General features: G+C 40.0%; 1 protein-coding gene across 4 annotated transcripts in view; it reads right to left on the bottom strand.

The window, feature by feature from the left end:
• The window catches only part of LOC6558003, a 67,174-nt gene that overhangs the window by 31,596 nt on the left and 16,574 nt on the right, over positions 1-19,004 (bottom strand). For all 4 annotated transcript variants that reach the window (XM_001983211.3, XM_043215604.1, XM_032743241.2 and 1 more), the window contains exons 4-9: positions 18,309-18,528; positions 16,736-16,871; positions 15,585-15,869; positions 9,713-10,243; positions 8,776-8,972; positions 4,031-4,896 (exon numbers count right to left, since the gene is read on the bottom strand). In XM_001983211.3, coding sequence (XP_001983247.3) covers positions 4,031-4,896; positions 8,776-8,972; positions 9,713-10,243; positions 15,585-15,869; positions 16,736-16,871; positions 18,309-18,528 — 2,235 coding nt within the window. The remainder of the gene's footprint in view (positions 1-4,030; positions 4,897-8,775; positions 8,973-9,712; positions 10,244-15,584; positions 15,870-16,735; positions 16,872-18,308; positions 18,529-19,004) is intronic.

Genomic DNA, 19,004 nt, shown 5'->3' on the forward strand with positions numbered 1-19,004 from the left:
TAATTACTATAAAAGAATTGTATTTTTAATTGCATTTGCCTTTTTAGTTCATATGCTTGGCTTGTTTTTTGGCATTTGTTGTAGAAGTGCTTCTAGAATTGTTTCTTTTGCTGAAAATATTATTTTATAATGACAAAACGATACCCTTAAGATATATACATAATCATCAGATTAACTATACATTAATTTGAGGAATTCATTTAAGAGAAGTAGAAAAGTTTGCAAAGAGTTGTTTCTAGACGTGATTCTGATGCATTCTCCTTTAAAGAGATTCTGTTTGATTTCCTAGAAAAGGCAGCTGTGTTTAGCACTTCATCTTTCCTTGACTTCCATTATTGAAAAGCTCTTATGTCTTAAACAGAATTTACGATCATTGATTTTAATACTTCACATAAAGTATTTAATGGTTTCAATGGACTAAATTTAAGTGTGGTTTTGCGATTTTGCTCCTTGCCGCTTTCATTAGTTATACGGCTTTGAAATGCGGGTTTAATTTAATCGAAAAAGTGCAGAGTATTGCTGCCAGCCATAATATTACTCGTCTCTGTGGCTTTTGTGTGGTTGTGGCTCATGTGCGTATGCGGTTTGGCAATGCATGCGCGACATCCGTTTCCGCTTCAGCGTTGCAAGCATAGACAACCGAGCGGCACATCAGGAATGTGACCCAGGCACAACCCAGAGCTGACTCCAAAGCCAGAAGTGAGTTTAGTAGTAAATGTTATAGAAAGGGGGTAGACCACAGTAGCAGCAACAGCGGCAGCAGCAGCAACAGCAACAGCAACAGCAAAAACAAACGATGCTGTCAAATTTTGAATGAGTAAAGACCAAACTACAATCCAATGATGGATGGCTCAATGGGTTGCCTGCCAGTTCGCAAAACTCACGTAAAACCAAAAAAATGTGCAGAAAAAAAAAAAAATCGAAAGAGTTAACTCGTTTTTTTGTTTTTTTTTGTTTTTGTTTCGGTTTCACTATATTTTAAACCCTTGTAAAGGGTTTTCTAACTATGCCGTGAGGTTTGTAAGGAAGATGACTTCGAGCCTATAAAGTATTCTTGATCTGCATCATGTGAGCATGAAGAACTTATATATTTCTCAAGTTAACCTAACCAAACTCATTAGCTATTACGCTTCCAGGATTTGGATAATAAATCTTCAATATCAGACAACTATATACCTCAAAAAAGAATAATCGGTCTAAATGTGAATTCTTCTATGAAAAATTGATAAACAGTATCAAGATATCCAAGGCAATTGCTTACATGTTAACACCGGACTTCAATATCATATAGCTTTCAATGGGTTTTTTAAATTTGTTGTAAAAGCTAAAAGTCTGCAATTTGACTACGATCTACAAGGGTGTTTAATCTTCGACTTATCCAGCTTTTTATGGCTGCTGCTGCTTCTTTTGTTAGACTTTGGCTGGACTATATGAGCACACACTCCCACACACTCATATATATACACACACAGACACACCACACCACACGCATAAATGAATTTTGTGTTTGGAATTGTGCTAAAGCGCATTTTGATATTCCTAGCCAAGCAGAACGCCATTCGTTTAAAAGCAGATCCGCACTATAAACCAAAAAACAAAAAGAAAAACAAAAAGTAAAAAAAAAAAGACAACTGCTGTTTAGGCTCTCGAATTGATTTAGTGAAAGCGGAAATTAGTGAGGCAAGCCGAACACAAACAACATCAGCAGCAGCAAAAAGGGGTTTGGCCAAAAAAGAAGGCAATTTTAAATTGCTGCCAGCAGCTGTTGCCTACTTTGCTGCGCATGATGTATTGTCAGAGTCCTCTTGCCCCCTTGCCCCCCTCAATACACCCGTTTACTCTGCCTTTCACACTTTCACTCTTTCATCTCTGTATGAGGTTTTTTTTGTTTTTTTTTTGTGTGGGGCTTAGGCGGCAAAGAAATTAGGCGTAAAGACTAAATTTGTGCGTAAAGCCATTCATTTTAAAAAGGCAGCCATAAGAAAAATTACCAAGCAAAAGTTGAAAAAGAGTTGTTCGACAATATGGCGGCAACACACACACACTCACACACACGCACACTCACACACACTCACACACACACATGCACACAATTGGGGCTTAGTCATAAACCTTATTAGCGCTGAGCCGGAAACATATTTGCCCGACATAAATACAACTCTGCCTTTTATGCCCATATCTCTATACATATATCTGTGTGCGTTCTTGTTTTGCACTTTTGCAATTTTATATTTTGCTTCATATGTTTTACTTTGGTTTTTGCCATAAATTTTTCGTTGTGCCCTTTTATTTCCAACTTCCAATTGGGCATAAAGTGTGTGTTGCGCCTTTCTTTTTTCAGATGAAACTGATACTTTTTCAGACCATTAAAAGTTGTTTCGCTTTGACGGCTTCGATTTCAATAAAATTGATTATGGACTTTTAAACAGTTTAAAAGTTCAACTTACAACTTGTGTGTAGATATTAGAAATTTTCCAAAAATAAATACTAATATGGACAGAGTACTGCTTAATCGGCTTTGCTCTCATTTTGGGGTGGTTGTGCAACATTCGCTTGGGTTTCAGCGTCATAAAATGTTATGCTCCAATGAATAGAAACAAATGCCGCACATATAACTTAAGCCCAAGAGGGGGGCGGAGGTGTGGAGGGGGAGTGGGGCTTCTGCCAAGCAGAAGTCGGCAACAGTTTCTGTGTTTTGTGCTGCACATATGAAAAATCAAATTTGAAGAGCTCAACAAACAGCAGGCAGCAGACACTTGATTGTATTGGTCAGCAGGCCAAGCAGCATGACAAATGACACAACTGGCAAGCAGGCACTCACACACACACACACACACATTCAGCTGCAAATAGGCATTGGCATAAAGATGACAATTGTAGACGTGGCCTGCAAGTTGATGCCTCCACTGGTTGCAAGTTGTTGTTGCAGCTGACACAAATGTACGCAAATCGAAGCATTATGAAAGGGAGCTGTTCTATGTGTGTGTGTGTGTGTGTGTTGTGCCACACAGGTCTGTGTGCAGCCTTCCCGTGCGAATAAATACGTCAGTTAGCATTAAGGGTATGCCCAGGCGCCTATATTATGCATGTTCGAGCAATTAATTTAAGTTTCGTTTACATATCAAATGCCAGTGGGTGGCGACGGTAGTTTGGTGGGAGGGTGTGGGTTGGGGTGAGGTGTGAATGCTGCTTTGGTTGGGTTAGCAGTCGTTGCAACCATCAACTATGCAATTGCCCCAAACTGCCAGCAGTTTGAATTGAAGGATTTATACTCTTGGATAACCGCACGTACGCAAAGAGGGCGACAGAAAGAGGTGGGAAACAGAAAGAGAGAAAGAGAAAGAGAGAGAGCTCGTCATCCACTGGAGCAGAACTGTAGCCACACACAGACACACACACACACAACATGCACACACAATGCATAGTTGCTGCCTAGACCAACAAGTTAAGCAAATAGACTGCAACATTAATTGTGTGGCATGCGGTGGACCGAGCAGCAGCAGCAGATGCATTAGGGAGCAGGATAGAACTAGACATGTGCCGAATACAGGCGCACAGTGGTTCAAAAATGCTCAAGAGTAAGACAAAAATTAAATGTACACTGTCATAAAATCGGATTGCTGGCAAGGGAAATTAAGACAAGCCAAATTAAGTGACTATAATTAATATTATAATATTATCTGAATAAGGGAAGTCCTTGTGGACATATATAAAATGGTAAAATTTGAATGAATTTTCTAGGTTTTGCGACATTGCCACATTTTTCATAACATATATAATCGAAGCAGAAACTGTAATATTTTGTACTTTTTAGCAAGATTTACTCGCTCAATGCAATAATGCATTGCTTATCCAGTAAAAGAAAACAAGAAATTACACAACTGCATTTGATAGTAAAAGCACTTCCACTCTTTAACCTATCTCTACCACTGTCATTTTGATGGCACGCGTTCGCGAGTATATCACAAAAGGTCCACGAAATGACATTTGACTTGTTTGGTTTACCGTCTGACTGACTGAAATCGCTTACCTCTTGACATTGCCGAGAAAATCAACGGTGAGATTCTTTGCCGAGGATGTGAACCAAGTGGACGAATGCAATTCTAGCTGGGCGCGATAACAATCGTATTTGATGTACTGTGTGCAGTAGAGCGAATGCGAGATCAGCTCCTGCAACATGTGCGGCGAGAACTCCCTGTAGCGTATGTTGAAACTGAAGTCCGATTCTCGAGCGGAACGCACATCCACCTGACTGGGCAGATTGTGTTCGACAATGGTTTTCGTCGCATTCTCGAGACTCTGAAAGTCGCACTTGACGTGAGCGGGCGGAAAGACACCATTGCCATCGATATCGATGAGATACACATCGGACTTGGTGAAGCCGAGCAGGGCGAGTTCCTCGCACGTCTTCCGATACTTGGTAAAGTGACAATTCTTGCCAATATACCCGGTGTGTTTGCAATCGCAGGTGACGCGATCATCTTTCACAAAACACTTGCCGCCATGTTCACAGGTATTGGGTCGCTTGCACGGATCAATATAGTTGCAATTATCCAAAGCCACCTCGCCGACAACTCGCTCCGTTTTCACCACATGCCGCGGCTCAATTAGATGCCCATTAATCTCGATATCCCGAATACAGCCAACTAAACCTAATGCGGCCGACTTGAGACTACTGCCAATGATCAGTTTGTCGCCAATGTTAAAGGTCAATCCGTACATCTGACTGAGAGTGTGACGATAGTCGACGGTGAAGCGGATCTCGTCCTGTTTGTAATCCAGCTCGACGCTGTGCCAGCTGGTGGCACGATTGATTTTGATTGTTGTCGAATGGGTCACATTGTTGTTAGCATCGGGCACCAGATCAAAGCTTAGCTTGTCTGAGCTTAAGCGTATCTGCAGCGGCACAGGAAACGACGGCAGCCATTTTGTAATTTCCGTTAGTTTTACATTTCCGGTGCACGTTGTGTGTGTGCGGAGTGTGGGTGTTGGTGTTGGTGTGCGGAGTGCGGAGTGAGTTTGTATGTAATCGACAGTTCGATTTGGGGTTTGCAGTTGTCGGTTTTATCGCGTCGTCAACGGATGTTGCACGTTGTGTGTGAGTGTGTGTGTGCAGCAGGTGGCGCACCGCCACGCAGCATCATTCGCAATCCGCAGCATTAACGTATTGCCAAATATTAGTTTTGTCATCGCAATCGAATCGCAAACGCAGCGCATGTAAAATAGACAGGAAAAATACAAAACTCTGTTAGCATTAGAAGTTCAAGCTGCGTGTGCGTGTGGAAAAATAAATCAAAATTGTCAAATTCCAGCAATATTCGCAATGTGTAGAAGTCTGTAGCACAATACACACAAGCACACACACACTCACAGACATTCACACACATCGATAGAGGCACATTCGTGCGTATATTTCAATTTGGGGAATGCCTTTGTGCATTAGCAACGCTTAAATCATATTAAGCATACGCCGCGTAGTCGCGCATTGAATGCATCAAAACGGGCATCTGGGCGAATGCGGGCCTGTTAAATTGTTAGCCAGCCAAACAAAATAGCATATTTGTCGAGTGGGAGGGTGGTGTGTGGGGTAGGTGTGGCATTGTGGCAGTAGATGGTGGCATTTATGACACGACCAATGCCCAATTCGATTAAACATGCTGCGGCGCTCTCTTCACTTCCGCTCTCTTCTCTATTTCAGTGAGCTGCATAATTGTGTGTAATTTATGTGTGTGTATTTAACGCTTAAATACCAGCCTTAACAACTTAAGCCCTATTTATAAGTGTGTGCCACAGTTTTTCATGTTGCCCTTTTTTGTATCTGAGTTGTGCGCATTTATATTTATCTTTAAATGGCTGTCAGCTTGAGCCAGTTGACAGCCAGAATGCTAAAGCATAAATATATGCATATGTGCAGCACATACTGTTGCTGTGTTTATTATGTACTCAACAGATTTAAATTGGTTGAGAGGGTATAATGAAGTTGTGGTAAAGTTGGCAACAGGCAGTGGGAAGTAGCTACATCAAGTACATACATATATTATTGATCAGGCTGAATACTCAAGTCGATTTAATTTTGTTAGTCTCTCAGTCTGTATGAATATGATAGACTAAAGATATTGAACAAATTACTTTAAGCAAGTCTGCTATCTATTTAATAGATATCTTGCAGTCGAGCACTCTCGACTGGCGCATTCTAACTTGTTTGCTTTTATTTTTGTTTACTGCTGATTGTAAATTCCGCTTTTGGGACGGCCGAACGGCCTGTCGCTTTTATTCCAAATGCCAAATACTCAAATTTTATTGCATATTTCATTAGACTTTTGGCAGCGTGTTATATTTTAAGGCAAATAGTACACACGTACACACAAACCAACACACACACTCACACACACCCTTACTGACATTATTTCAAATGGTTTTTATTTGATGCCATTGTTTTTTGACTGTTTTCGACTGACAATAAATTCGATTTTCGATATGCGAATTATAGTTTATATTTGACACACCGCCCATTGTCAATTATTTGAGCTGACAGTCGAAGCTGCCTTTTTTTTATTTGTTTTCGTAGCCATTTTGAATTTCACTCTGGGCATATTTATTAGTTTGGCAAAATGTTACGCAAATCGCGTAGGTGGTAATTTTGTGGCCAGATCGACAAACGGTTGGTAAATAAATAAATAATAAAATAAAGTGCACTGCCGCCAGATAACTGACGCGTTCTTCAAATATGCATGTGCCTAAAAGTGACACAGAATACACACAAAATAAATACTGTGCATTTAAATGGTAAATTGTATATAAATTGGATATTGTATAAACGAGTATTTGAGGAATATTTGAGTATTTGCGTATTTGATGTGCTTATCACAACATTTGTCCAATTGCCATTTGTGACGCAAAATATGATTAACATTTCTGACTTTTTTTCTTGGGGCATATGTGGCAATCAATTTCGTATTAACTTTGTGGCTATGGACTATAAATCCGGCCGACAATTTCAATAACCCGAAAAGCCAAATTGAAAATTAAACGGCTTTCGAGCATAAATATTCATTGCTATTACAACATTTTACGAGTTGGCCAGCAATTTGTTTTACCTTCAGCACTCAACTCGGCCATCCTCCCTCCTCCTTTGAGTAGAGTTCTATTGACAATTTAGTTTATTTTTGAGGGAGAGGCAGGCAACCTTGCAATCAAAAGCAAGAAAGTCAACAATAAAATGCAAATAAATATTGCACACACTGCATCCACAACACACACATGTGTTATGTGAATAACAGTGTGTGAGTGTGTGTGTGTGTGTTTGTGTGCGTGTTGTTTTGTGTGTGTATGCTTATGTCCTTAGTGAGTTTTCAAAATGTCAAGTGACCAAATAAACTTTGGAGGCCAGGACGTTTGTTTGTTTAAATATAGATAAATGCCACTGACATTTATACACATACACAAATACATGTTGCAAGTGCCGGTGTGTGTGTGTGTGTGGCAAGTATCTGTAAGCTGTTGCTGCTTCTGTGTGGGCTCTCGTTGAGTGGCATAAAGATGTTGAGGTCTGTTTTTGTAACGAACAACCAATATGCAAGAAATTCATTCATTGGCATTGTCCAATTTAGATTTCGCAATCACAATAAATGCATCATATTTTTGTTCTAAATTGTTGCACCAATGTCGTAAATCCGATTGAAGCAAACTGAATCAGATAACACAAAATATAAAATTGTGACAAAGACAAAGAGAGAGATATGAAAAAAATGTAAGTTGAAGTTACTTTATTGCTTATTCCGAGTCTCAAATTTAATTGCATTTGATAAGAACTCATTTATCTGAGCTTATGGATTATAATGTTTCTAAACTTCTTTATTTCAACTTTAACGAAGGAAATAATCGTTGAATAAAATAAATAAGTGAGTATATACCAATTAAAATTCTATAACTTTAGAGAGAGAGAAACATGTGAAAAAGAAGAGCTCAAGTTACTTCGTAGATTATTCTGAATATCAATTTTTATTATTTTCATGTGATGCTACTTTTAATTTTAGACTTAACGAATGAAAAATATCCCTGAATCAAAAAAAAGTGAGCTGAAGATCTATAAATTTAAAAATGTAAAATATTCAAACTAAAATTATATAAATTTAATTTTTTTTTGTGTGTGTAAAGTTTTTCTGCTTTGATAATATTGAGTTTATCGCATTTTGTTTTAAAATATTGTTTTAATATCAATTTTAATTATTTCGATTAGCATTGTTTTTGTTTTATAACGTTGTTTATAATTAGAAATTTAACTAGCTCGCTTTAGCATTAGCTCCAATGAATATGGCACACAAGCAATTTATGTTTTCAATTAAAATGACCGCAACTTTTTTTAGACAATAAAAAAATAAAATAACAAATATGCAAATTATATACATTTGAAGCAGTCTGCAATTTCCCAAGAGAAACTATATTGCGGAATGAGCCAGCTGCAATTTCGCTAACGGCCAACCACACACGCACATAGCTGCATTGCCCACACCAGCAGAGACACACGCACACACACAGAGAAATGTGTGTACATTTGATTTGCATTTCGCCTGGTTCCAAAACATCGTTTGCTAAGTCGTCTTAAGCACACGCTGCAAATTGCTGTCGCTGTCGACGTCAACCTGCTTTATTCCTGCTACGACCAGTCCAAAAACACACATACTCACTCACACACACACACACACTCACATACGTGTGTGTGTGTATAAGCTGGGTGGAATATGTGTATGCTTGAATGGTTGAACGCACACTTACCTCCCAGAAGCCGTTTCCGGCACTGGTCGTGACGTCACTGTAGGCCAACACTGCGCCGGGTCGACTGCTGCGGAAATCGAATTTAATATTAAATTCTTGGGCGTGATTTATGGGCCACCAAATGTGTGATGTCGCAAAGGGATAGGTGATGGGTATGACATTCACTTCATTCTCAAAGAACTCCGCCTCCAGCACACCTGCAACGAGCATGTAGCAAAATCGAGAATATGCAAATGTTTAGCTCTAGTAAATTCCTTAACCATAGCAACGAATTCTGGAAACCAAAGCTAACTTTTCGGCACGCCGAATTTAACATATCACTTGTAGCAAAATGTTCCTCACTTATACAGTTTACTACATTAAAAGGTAAGTTTGAGAATGGATTTATATACATGAATATTGCAGCAGATTAGCTCCTATAGAAACAGACACAGACAGTTGATATGTTTACATGTGGATTAAAACCAATCCATGAATATTAATAAAGTTTATAAGAACTTAAAGATCCAAATTAAAGATACAAATTAAATGGCACAAAATTCAAATTGAATAATTGAATTTAATTGTAAAATAAATTATAATAAATCAAATAATAGTAATAAATTAAAATAAATTGTAATAAATCAAAGGGGTATTTAAATACAATAAACGTATTGCAGAAACCCAGAAAAAGCCAAGCAGAAATTAAATTTAACTTTAAATGATAAGAAATTAAAAATGAATAGGTTAGTTATAATTGAATTTTAAAAATAAAATAAAGCATCCATATTTAATATAAAAATAACACATATTCACTGCAAGGGTATTCAAAAGTGATGAAAAGACACAATACACAAATTTCTATTTTCTGTTCTAGTGGATTTCTCACTTAGATGCTGTCGCATTCACCTCCTTTTCTTCTCGCTTCTCTTATGTCTTGGTCTTGGAAAACACTCACCATGATAGTGCACCTTTGGATTGCCACGTTGCAGTTCGTACAATATGGAAATGTCATTGTAGTAGACATACTTTAGGCTGCCCACAAAATTGTTGTGCGAGACGAGACCCTTCTTCTTGTTCAACTCGGGACCTCCGCCAAAGTAGATTTCCGGGTCGAATAGTAAATTTGCGCTAACAGTGGCTGGCAGCTCGAGAATTTTCTGCTGTTGATCGAGTATAATTCGCACTGTGCGCTGCTCATGCAATATGGTCAGGTTGTGCCAGTAGCCACGCGTTAGGTCGTCCGTTAGAGTAGCGGACATGACACCGTCACCAAAGTCCATTTCCACATGGATGGATTGATTGCGAATGGCGGCAGCAATATACTGATGCTTCAGTGCCTCTCCACTCGCATAGAAGAGCGCCGAGTCGTCAAAGTTGGTGCGAAACATCAAACTGATGCGTATCGTTGAGGAGTGCACCCGATCCTTCCAATCGTATATCCTATACGACACATAACTGGCACCACGCAATGTAATTATTGTGGCAGCTAAGCAGGAAATTGAGTAGAAGATTGATATTGATTAGGTTAGACTTTTTGAAGTGTAGACCCATATATTCATTTTGAGAATATAATTTTTACATTAATTTTGATCCATAATCTCGTTTTCAAATTTCAACGTAGAATTATTCTAGAGGTCAAACCATAATCTAAGGGCCATCGGTTTTGAAGACTTGTTGAGTTTTGACAAAGTTATGGTACTGGAAAGCTTAGATCTATGTCTCCATATAGTTGCTTGGCTACAATAAATCTTATTGTAAGTCCATCGGCCGTGTGTGACGGACTAACTAATTACATACATATTCAAATATAATTTCCAACAGCGACTGTTTTTAACTTAAGTGAACTTTTTCTATTTCGACACAATTTGTTTAATTGAACCTTTTCACTTTCGGTGTTATCTAAATCTCAAAAACTACTGACATGTGAAAGGTCCTTTTCCAACTGGCCTTAAAGCATAAGTTAAAAGCGTTTCAACTTTGCCACTTTGTCATTTAGTTCAGCTGTTGGCATATTTGCACTTGGCTGGCTGCGTTCGCAGCTTGCCACAAAAACCCAAGTAAATTTAAACAACTTTTTCAGTTATATGGGTTTTGCTTTTTTCTTCAGTTAACTTTTTTTCGCACCACTGTGCACGCTGGTTCAGCAATGTCCTTGCTAGCTGACCAGCAAGCAGGCTCTGTGCCTGCTGCATTATCTGCATTGCATACAAAAAACGTTGAGAGGGTCGACACAGAAATAGATTATATTGTGTGCACCATGACTGTGTTTGGCCTCTAGGCGTTTATGCGAGCAACTTTCCTGCAATTGCCCCCCTGCTTCACGCCACTTCTTTCTCTCTCTCTTTTTGGATAGAGTGCGAAAGTGTCAAGCATGTTGCGTTTTCTATACCCTGTCACTATGAGTGGGCTTGGAAGGATATTAGGTAGTTTTGAGCAGCAACAGATTTAAAGGAGTAAAGGCAGGGAAAGAGAAAGAACGAGAGAGAGAGATGGAGATGGAAAGAGACAGAATGAGAATGAGAGAGAGAGAGGGGTAGAGGCAGAGGCTGTGATAGAGGTACAGGCAGAGAGAGATACGTGCGGATAGAGGGAGAGAGAGGTTGGTAGAGATGGCAAAAGGTAGAGCGAGAGAGTCGAGAGAGAATGAGTGAAACAGACAGACAAACAGATAGAGCGAGGTACAGACAGGGTGAGAGAGAAGTGGAGATGAAAAAAATAGATAGAGAGAGGGAATAGAGTGATATTTACAGATAGCGATAGATAGGTACAGAGAGAAAGGTAGAGCGCGAGAGAGAGATAAAAGAGAGAAACACTTACACATAGTTGTTTTTTTTATTATTAGTAATACAATTCATTAAGAACTTAGAGCTAATAACAGGGTATCTACTAGTTCACTCTACGCACACCCCCTAAAAAATCTGCTCATTTTTTGTCGCTTTGCACGCTTGGGGCCGCAGTGACAACGAAATGTGCTAACCGCTTATCTGACACACATTTACACAACACACCCACACACACACACCCCCACACACACTCCACACACACACGTGAGAGTTGAATAGGGACCACGCCCCATCGATAACGCAATGCAGGCATACTTAATAATTTGTATGCTGGCAAATTGTTGGAATTGTGTGCACAGTGCCACAGAAAAGTATGCTACAGATTTTGTAAGCGCAATAAAGGTGACCGACCACCTTTAGTTAGAGTTGCAATGATTGTTAGCGGAAACCACATTGGACAACATCAATGCAGCGCTTGAACTTGCTATGCCTGGTGCCAAAATCGTGCCACACGTCAAGACGTCACTCCCTACCTACCTAATCGCATCCTGTGATGCTGATAGAGTCCATCCACAGATCCGCAAAGATGCGCGTGAATCTGTGCGACTGGAGATCAATATCAGCGCTGACCAGGCGCACTTCGGGACTCACATCGGTGTAGAGTTGGATAACGATGCTATCCATACCATGATAACCATTCACAGCTAGCTCAAAGTACAGGAGGGAACCTAGCAGCTGGTGGAGATTGGGTTCAGACAAAGGTCATATATCGGTTATATCTATGCACTAGAGGAGCGCTATTATCACGGATTACTACGGTTGGAGGAGTTCAGCTGTTGTGCGTGTCCAACGTCGGCTTAACACTAATCGGACGACAGCCGTGCTTTTCGTCACCTTTAAACTGTTCACATTATTCCAATCCAGGCATTCTTGCTACAGATCCTAAAGTTCCGATAAATATTCACATTGAGCAGCTTGGAACTATTTTTACGGAGCACACAATACACCAGCTGCTTGCCCTTAAATTGGGCAGGCGATTCTTGGGCAAATTCTGCTCCACTTGTTGGCCGTGTTGCATTGGCTTCTTGGCCAATTGGTGGGAACATTTGAATTGAAAAGCAACAACCACATTAACAACAATACCCGTAATATGACTATTATTTGTTGCCGCTTGTCGCTTTGCAACTGGCCAACTTTGACTTGAACTTCAGCTGTGCAGAAAAGCGCTTTGCACTGACATTTTAAAATGAAATTTTTGCGCAGCCAAACAGAGTTGTCAGAACAACAAACAACAGAGTTGCCAAACCAACAGTGCTGTCAAAATGCATCCGCGAGCATTGCCTTAAAGTGAACTGCTACAGAGTGAATCGAATATATTCCAGAAATGAGAATTATTCACCAAGGAGTATGCGAATATTTAACAAGCCCAACTTCAGAAAGCTGTCGTAATTTTATTAATAGTATAGTAAAAGGAAAGAATATATATATTATATTATGGTTGATGATAATCAGCTCTAATGAAATGAATATGGCTTGTAATATGTGCATATTTTAAGTGCTATTAGAGGTAATTAAGATACCTTTCCTAAAAAAGGTCTGAGTAAAGTTTATACTTTTTTCATATACAAGTACCTCGAAAAGCGCTAAAAGTTAGCTTGAAAGCTGAAAGCTGATGCTGTCTGAATCTAGACTGAACCGTCTCTGACTGTGTTGCATTTCGGTTGTCTGTTGTCTGCCAGCCGACTACTGACAGCTGAACCAAAGTTGAGTTGAGTCGAGCTGAGAGCCGGGCAAACCACGTTTGACAGCGTGTACCACACTCAGCTACTGCTGCTGATGCTGCTCCTTCTCCGGTTTGGGGGAGTTGGGATTCGTTCCGAGCTTATGCCGGACTATGCAAAAAAAAAGACCAAAAATCTGGCAGTTGCGTTTCGAGAATTTCATGGTTGGGCTAATGATTTTCACGCTGTTCGCATACCGTTGACACTTGTGGGGGGCAAATGAGAAGAGAGAGAGAGAGAGAGAGAGAAAGGGAGAGAGAAATATATCAGACAGTGCTTGTCGCCTGCTGCTCTGGCTGTTGCACAGACAGACAGGCAGACATACTGACAGAGAGAGCATCCGTTGGTTGTCATTTTAGTTATTGCATTACAGAAGCGTCTGCGTTTGATTATGTCGCACATTCATGTTCTCGTGCTACCTACATGTATGAGTATCTTGCTGCAGCTTCCTCCTCGCGTTGCTGTCGCCTCCATTGCGCTTTTAATGGCCTGACACTGTTTCCGTTGCAGCGTTGCAGCAACAACAACCGAAAATGTCGACAACTGCAACATGCAGCTAACGACAATCGGTCCTCGAGGGCGGTCCTCGGCGACGATGGGGTCATGCTCCTCGACTACATCTGTGCAATTTGCTTCCAACTTGCCATATATACCTATACCCCCTCTCTGTCTCTCCCTCTGTCTATCTCTTTCACTCTGTCTGTAATAGTGATCAGTGTCGCACACGTCACGGCGCCATTTGTCCTTGACAGACGCGTATTTCCAAAATGGCTGCCACATGCCGTTTGCCCTGCCAGCAATTGTGCAATTTGCAGCTGTCCATTGCCTCAATTTCAGTTTCGCGCTTTCATTAGTTGCTGCCGTTGTTGCAAGCAAGTATTCTGCACGTTTCTCGCCGCATTGTTGCACAATATTTCCATGCAAATTTTCTAACGAACAATTTCTACCGAAACTAAGTACTTTTTATTTTTGTTTCGTTTTTGGAATGTTGCCAGCTGAATTTGAGAAAATGAAAGAGCAGCTGACTTTGGGGTTACTGTTATTAAATGAGACTATATTTACGATATAGTGAAAGGATCTCGAGGAAAAACGCTATTTAGCTTAGAAGAAACCTTTTTTTTGTTATACAATCGCTTTTTGGAATGTTGTCAGCTGAATTTGAGATAATTCAAAAGCAGCTGACTTTGAGGCGACGGTATAGTAAATGAGTTATTTGAAATGAGGATATTATATTTATACGAATTAATAATTGAAAATGAAGATATTATATTTTTTAGTTTTCTATCACATGAATACTAATAAGATCTATATCAAACAACGCTCTTTTTAAAAAAAATACAAATTCAATCACCACTTTCAGTTAGCAAACAAAGACTAATTTTTAAGCAATTTAGTGTATCCGAGAGTATCCCTCAATCAGCTTAAAATGTATATAGCATATACCCTAGTCACACAGCCTCCCCATTCCCTCTAATTGTGCAATGTCAAAAAAGAAAAAAACTTAAATGAGCCGCTCAATTTTTAATGGCTCTGGCATTTTTAATGGGCTCGCGTGACTTAATTGGAATTATGGTGGCATGGAATTATCTTTATCTCATTAACTAAATGCCTGCCAAACTGGCGAATGACAGCCTGAGCAGAGATGGAAGCTTTGGGGGAGGGGATGGTTGAGGATTTTGTGTGGTAAAGGGCAGTCAGTATATTTAGAGCTCAACAAACTAATTTTGCACACATTTTGTGCCCGGCAGTCAAAAAGTCAAACACTATTTTGCATAATTTATGGCCAGGTCATTAGCGTGTTTGAAAACTACAAGCGGGGCTGAAGCTCCCGGGGAGTTGCGAGGTAGGAGGCACGAACAGGCGGTTAACCGCAAGCAAACAAACATAGTTTATAATTAAAACAAAATGGCGCCAGCAGGACCTCACACTGCTGACTTCCTGACATTGTCTGGCCAAACAAACACATGCTCCCACTTAGTAAAAAAAAACACATACACTGAAATTTATAAAATCAAACTAATAATACAAATAATATATATGACTGTGTTGGACACATAAAAAGCACAATAAATTAGGCATCTTCGTGTAACCCATGAATTATGAGCAGAAAAACAGAAACAGACTTGCATTATAAGCTGAGCCAGCTAAAAGTAGTACTGTTTACTAAATTTCAAGGCGATTTCTCTTTTCTAAGTGCACTTATACACGCACTCATACTCGCACTCACAATCATACTCGTACTCGCATTCATTTTGGTACTCACTGTAAATGTCACAGTGCTCGCCCTCGTAGGGGGTGCCGAAGCAGTCGCAGGAGATGCCAGCAAAGTGGTTGATACAATGGGAGCCGACAAAGCACAGATTGTGCCTCGAGTCGCACATGTCGGAGCAGCCCTCGTTGACATTCTCGTGCTTGGTGGCGACCAGTGGTGCAATTGGCAGCAGATCGGATGCCGCCTTGCCAGAGCTGAGCACCACATTCCTGATGCAGCCGACAAACGATTCCGTGATATATTTGACGCCGTGCAGCTTCTCCTCGGACGAGAGACCTGTGTATTGAAATTGAAATTTGGAATTAGAGTTTTCTAATCTTTTCTGGTTTGAGTTTCATACTAAATAGTTTATCAACAAAACACACACAAAACACACACAAACAAGATTAATTAACATGAGCAAAATATTTGCAAGCGGACTTAAGTTGAGCTTAGCTGTATAGAAATACAAAATTTTGTTTGCAGTTGAAAAGTTTTAGTTGGATGGCGCCTAAATAGTGTTTAATTAAAAAAGTTGATGCTCTTGTTGTTGGCCAAAAAATGTGGCCATGTTAGCAACTTTATTTATGACCAAAACTAGTTGGCCAGCCTTTTTAAATTTCACAATTACTATTTAAAACTGCAGGAATGCAGCATCATACAATTTTAAGCTGAAAATCTGTTGAAGCGCAATTAATCGATGTTATTGAGAGTTTGATCAACAATTTCCAGGCATCAAAATCATTTTTCCAAATAACACTTTTTTAAAGTCAAATTTTTGCTCGATTTTCATGCGGATTGCAATCAACTTTTGTGAGCTCTACATTCTGTGTGCGGCGCTTAATAATTTAATTTTCAAATAGCATACAGAAGCAGATTTGAAAGTCACAAACACACACACACACACACAAACACACACACACATGCATAGAATAACTATTTCAATGGCAAATGAGCAAATTTGATTTTCAGTCTTTTCGTTTCGTTTCGTTTTTCTTTTTGATTTTTAAATTTTTTTGTATGTGTTCTACTTTTTTGTGTGTGTTCCAATTGCTTTTGCACGTTTCATAGAATCAGGTGCCGGCTTTAATAGCAGCAGCTAGATTTGGAGGCCCACACATACTCCCACATACACAGACACACACAATTGATTTAGCACTCACCTCCAACCAGCACCACGGATGGCAGATTCGTGGAGACGCCGTAGTTGTACTCGTGATTCAGACCTTTCAGATAGACCTCCTCCTGACTATTGTCGACGCGTGCAATTAATCTTGCCCCATGGACATCGATGCGCACCTGTGCGCCAGTCAAACACATACAGAGAGAGAGAGAGAGAGAGACAGAGAGACAGAGAGAGTGAGTTGGATGTGAAAGATATTGAGCATAAAACCAATAAACCAGCTAGCTGAGGGCGTGGCAGTCGCGCCCAATCACACACATATACACACACTCAGACACAGCCACACCCACACAGACAAATGATAAAAATTTATGAATTTATGCGTTTTGGTCCTGAATTGAAGTTGCAAGCGCTGTGCGATAAATTGTTGTTGTTGTGGCTGCTCTTGCAGTTTTTGTAGTTGTTGTTGTGGCTTGTTTGTTGCGCATGAAAAATCTACGAAAATGAATTGCAACTGCTGCGCGCACATTGCAGGGATCAGCTGAAATTCATTAGGAATTTGCGTGTTATTTATGAGTGCGAGTGTGTGTGTGTGTGCGTGTGTGCCAGTGAGTGTGTGTGTGTTATAGTTGCCGGCATCTGCCTGAGTGTGATTAGTATAGTGGATATGTTTGTTTTAAATATGAATACACGCAACGATTTGAATGCTTCTTGTTGTTCCTTCACCTGGTTATGATGATGATGATGATGATGATGTCGGTTATTGATGATGATGCTGGTAAACATGGTGGGAGGTCCTTACTAGACAACTGGACTTTGAATGAACCAGCACGTCCGTTTGCAGGTGAGTTAACAGAGTGGAGCGTTCATAAATCAACCAGCTTGCTTTGTTAGAAAACTTTGATAAAGCGTTCACCAGTAACCATAATGGTAACAACAACAATAACAATGCATAAACACACGCATTGCAATCTTGCTAATTGCTTGCTGAACGTATATGCACCTTAATGTGATCAAGACTATATATATGGCTGTCTATATACGACTAACTTTTATACCCTGGCAGCATCATTATTCCCTTGAGTGACTTGCTTGTTTCCTAAAAAACTTGAACTTTAGCTAATTGATTTTACAGTGCAAAACTTTTGCATTCCCTGCACTAATTTTAAATGGGAAAAGGGGTATAATAAAGAGTTGCACACGTAATGGGAAACATGTAAAACTGAGCATTAATAATGGAGTTGATATAAGCAAACCGATCTCAGAGACTATAGGAACTACCGAGTCACAACCCTCCATAGACTACCTACTTAGCTGTTTTGGCAAACAGCTTGACCTATTTGATATACCCGCTGTGAGAGCAACAACAATAGCAGCAGCATCAGCAGCAGCAATTACAGAAACAACGCTTAGCACATGAAATTTCAACTGCAGGTCGAAAGGAGAACAGAACAGCACATACAAGTGAAAAACTTGAAGCTCAGCAGCTGGAGTCAAAGTCAAAGGCGACAGCAGGCAATGCGGATGTGGCAGCCAGGCGAGGCCGAGGCACAGACAGACAGCCAGGTGGCATGGGGCATGGGGCATGTGGCAGCTTGTAGTGTTGTACTCACCATAACACTATGCCATTCGTCTCGATTTAGACTCTCGCCCACAGTGACGCTCGTTGAATGCTTGCCAAAGACATGTACAACCTTTAGCTGACCCTTCTCGACAATCACATAGAGTGCATAGGGGTCCAAATTAATGCGATCCGGATTCTTAACGTTGTGATAGACGAGCAGCCCATGCGGCAGTCTTGTCCGAAATTGAAATGAAATCTCACGACAGAGTCTGTAAATGACAGAAAGAGAAGCAGTTACATATATAATATAAAAGAGAGAGAGACAGAGAGAGAGGGCGAGATAGTGAGAGAGAGGTCAGCTTACTGCCTGGCAGACTGTTAAATTTATTTGTTGGCAGCTTCCGTCTGTCTGTGTGTCTGCCGGCGACAACATGAGTTACAATTAAAACTACAGCCCAAAATTGCCAACAATGATAACAACTTCTGTGCCACAAACTTGTGCATGAATTTTATTTGACTTGCAAGTCTGGACGTGTCCTATTCTGTGTGTGTGTGTGTGTGTTTGTGTGCTTAAATAATATTTTTTATCTTAATTTAATATGCAAATGGCAAAAGCTTTGTCCAAATTGAATTTTAAATTTTGTGCCCAGCTGCAAAGTTTTTGGCAAAGGTCCTGCTGCAATTGGGCAGAAAATTTAATTTCAAGCATGTTCCTAGAAGCTGCCATATAACTATTAAAACACTT

The sequence above is a fragment of the Drosophila grimshawi genome, unplaced genomic scaffold (assembly GCF_018153295.1).
Source record: "Drosophila grimshawi isolate 15287-2541.00 unplaced genomic scaffold, ASM1815329v1 contig_44, whole genome shotgun sequence".
Lineage (NCBI taxonomy): Eukaryota > Metazoa > Arthropoda > Insecta > Diptera > Drosophilidae > Drosophila > Drosophila grimshawi.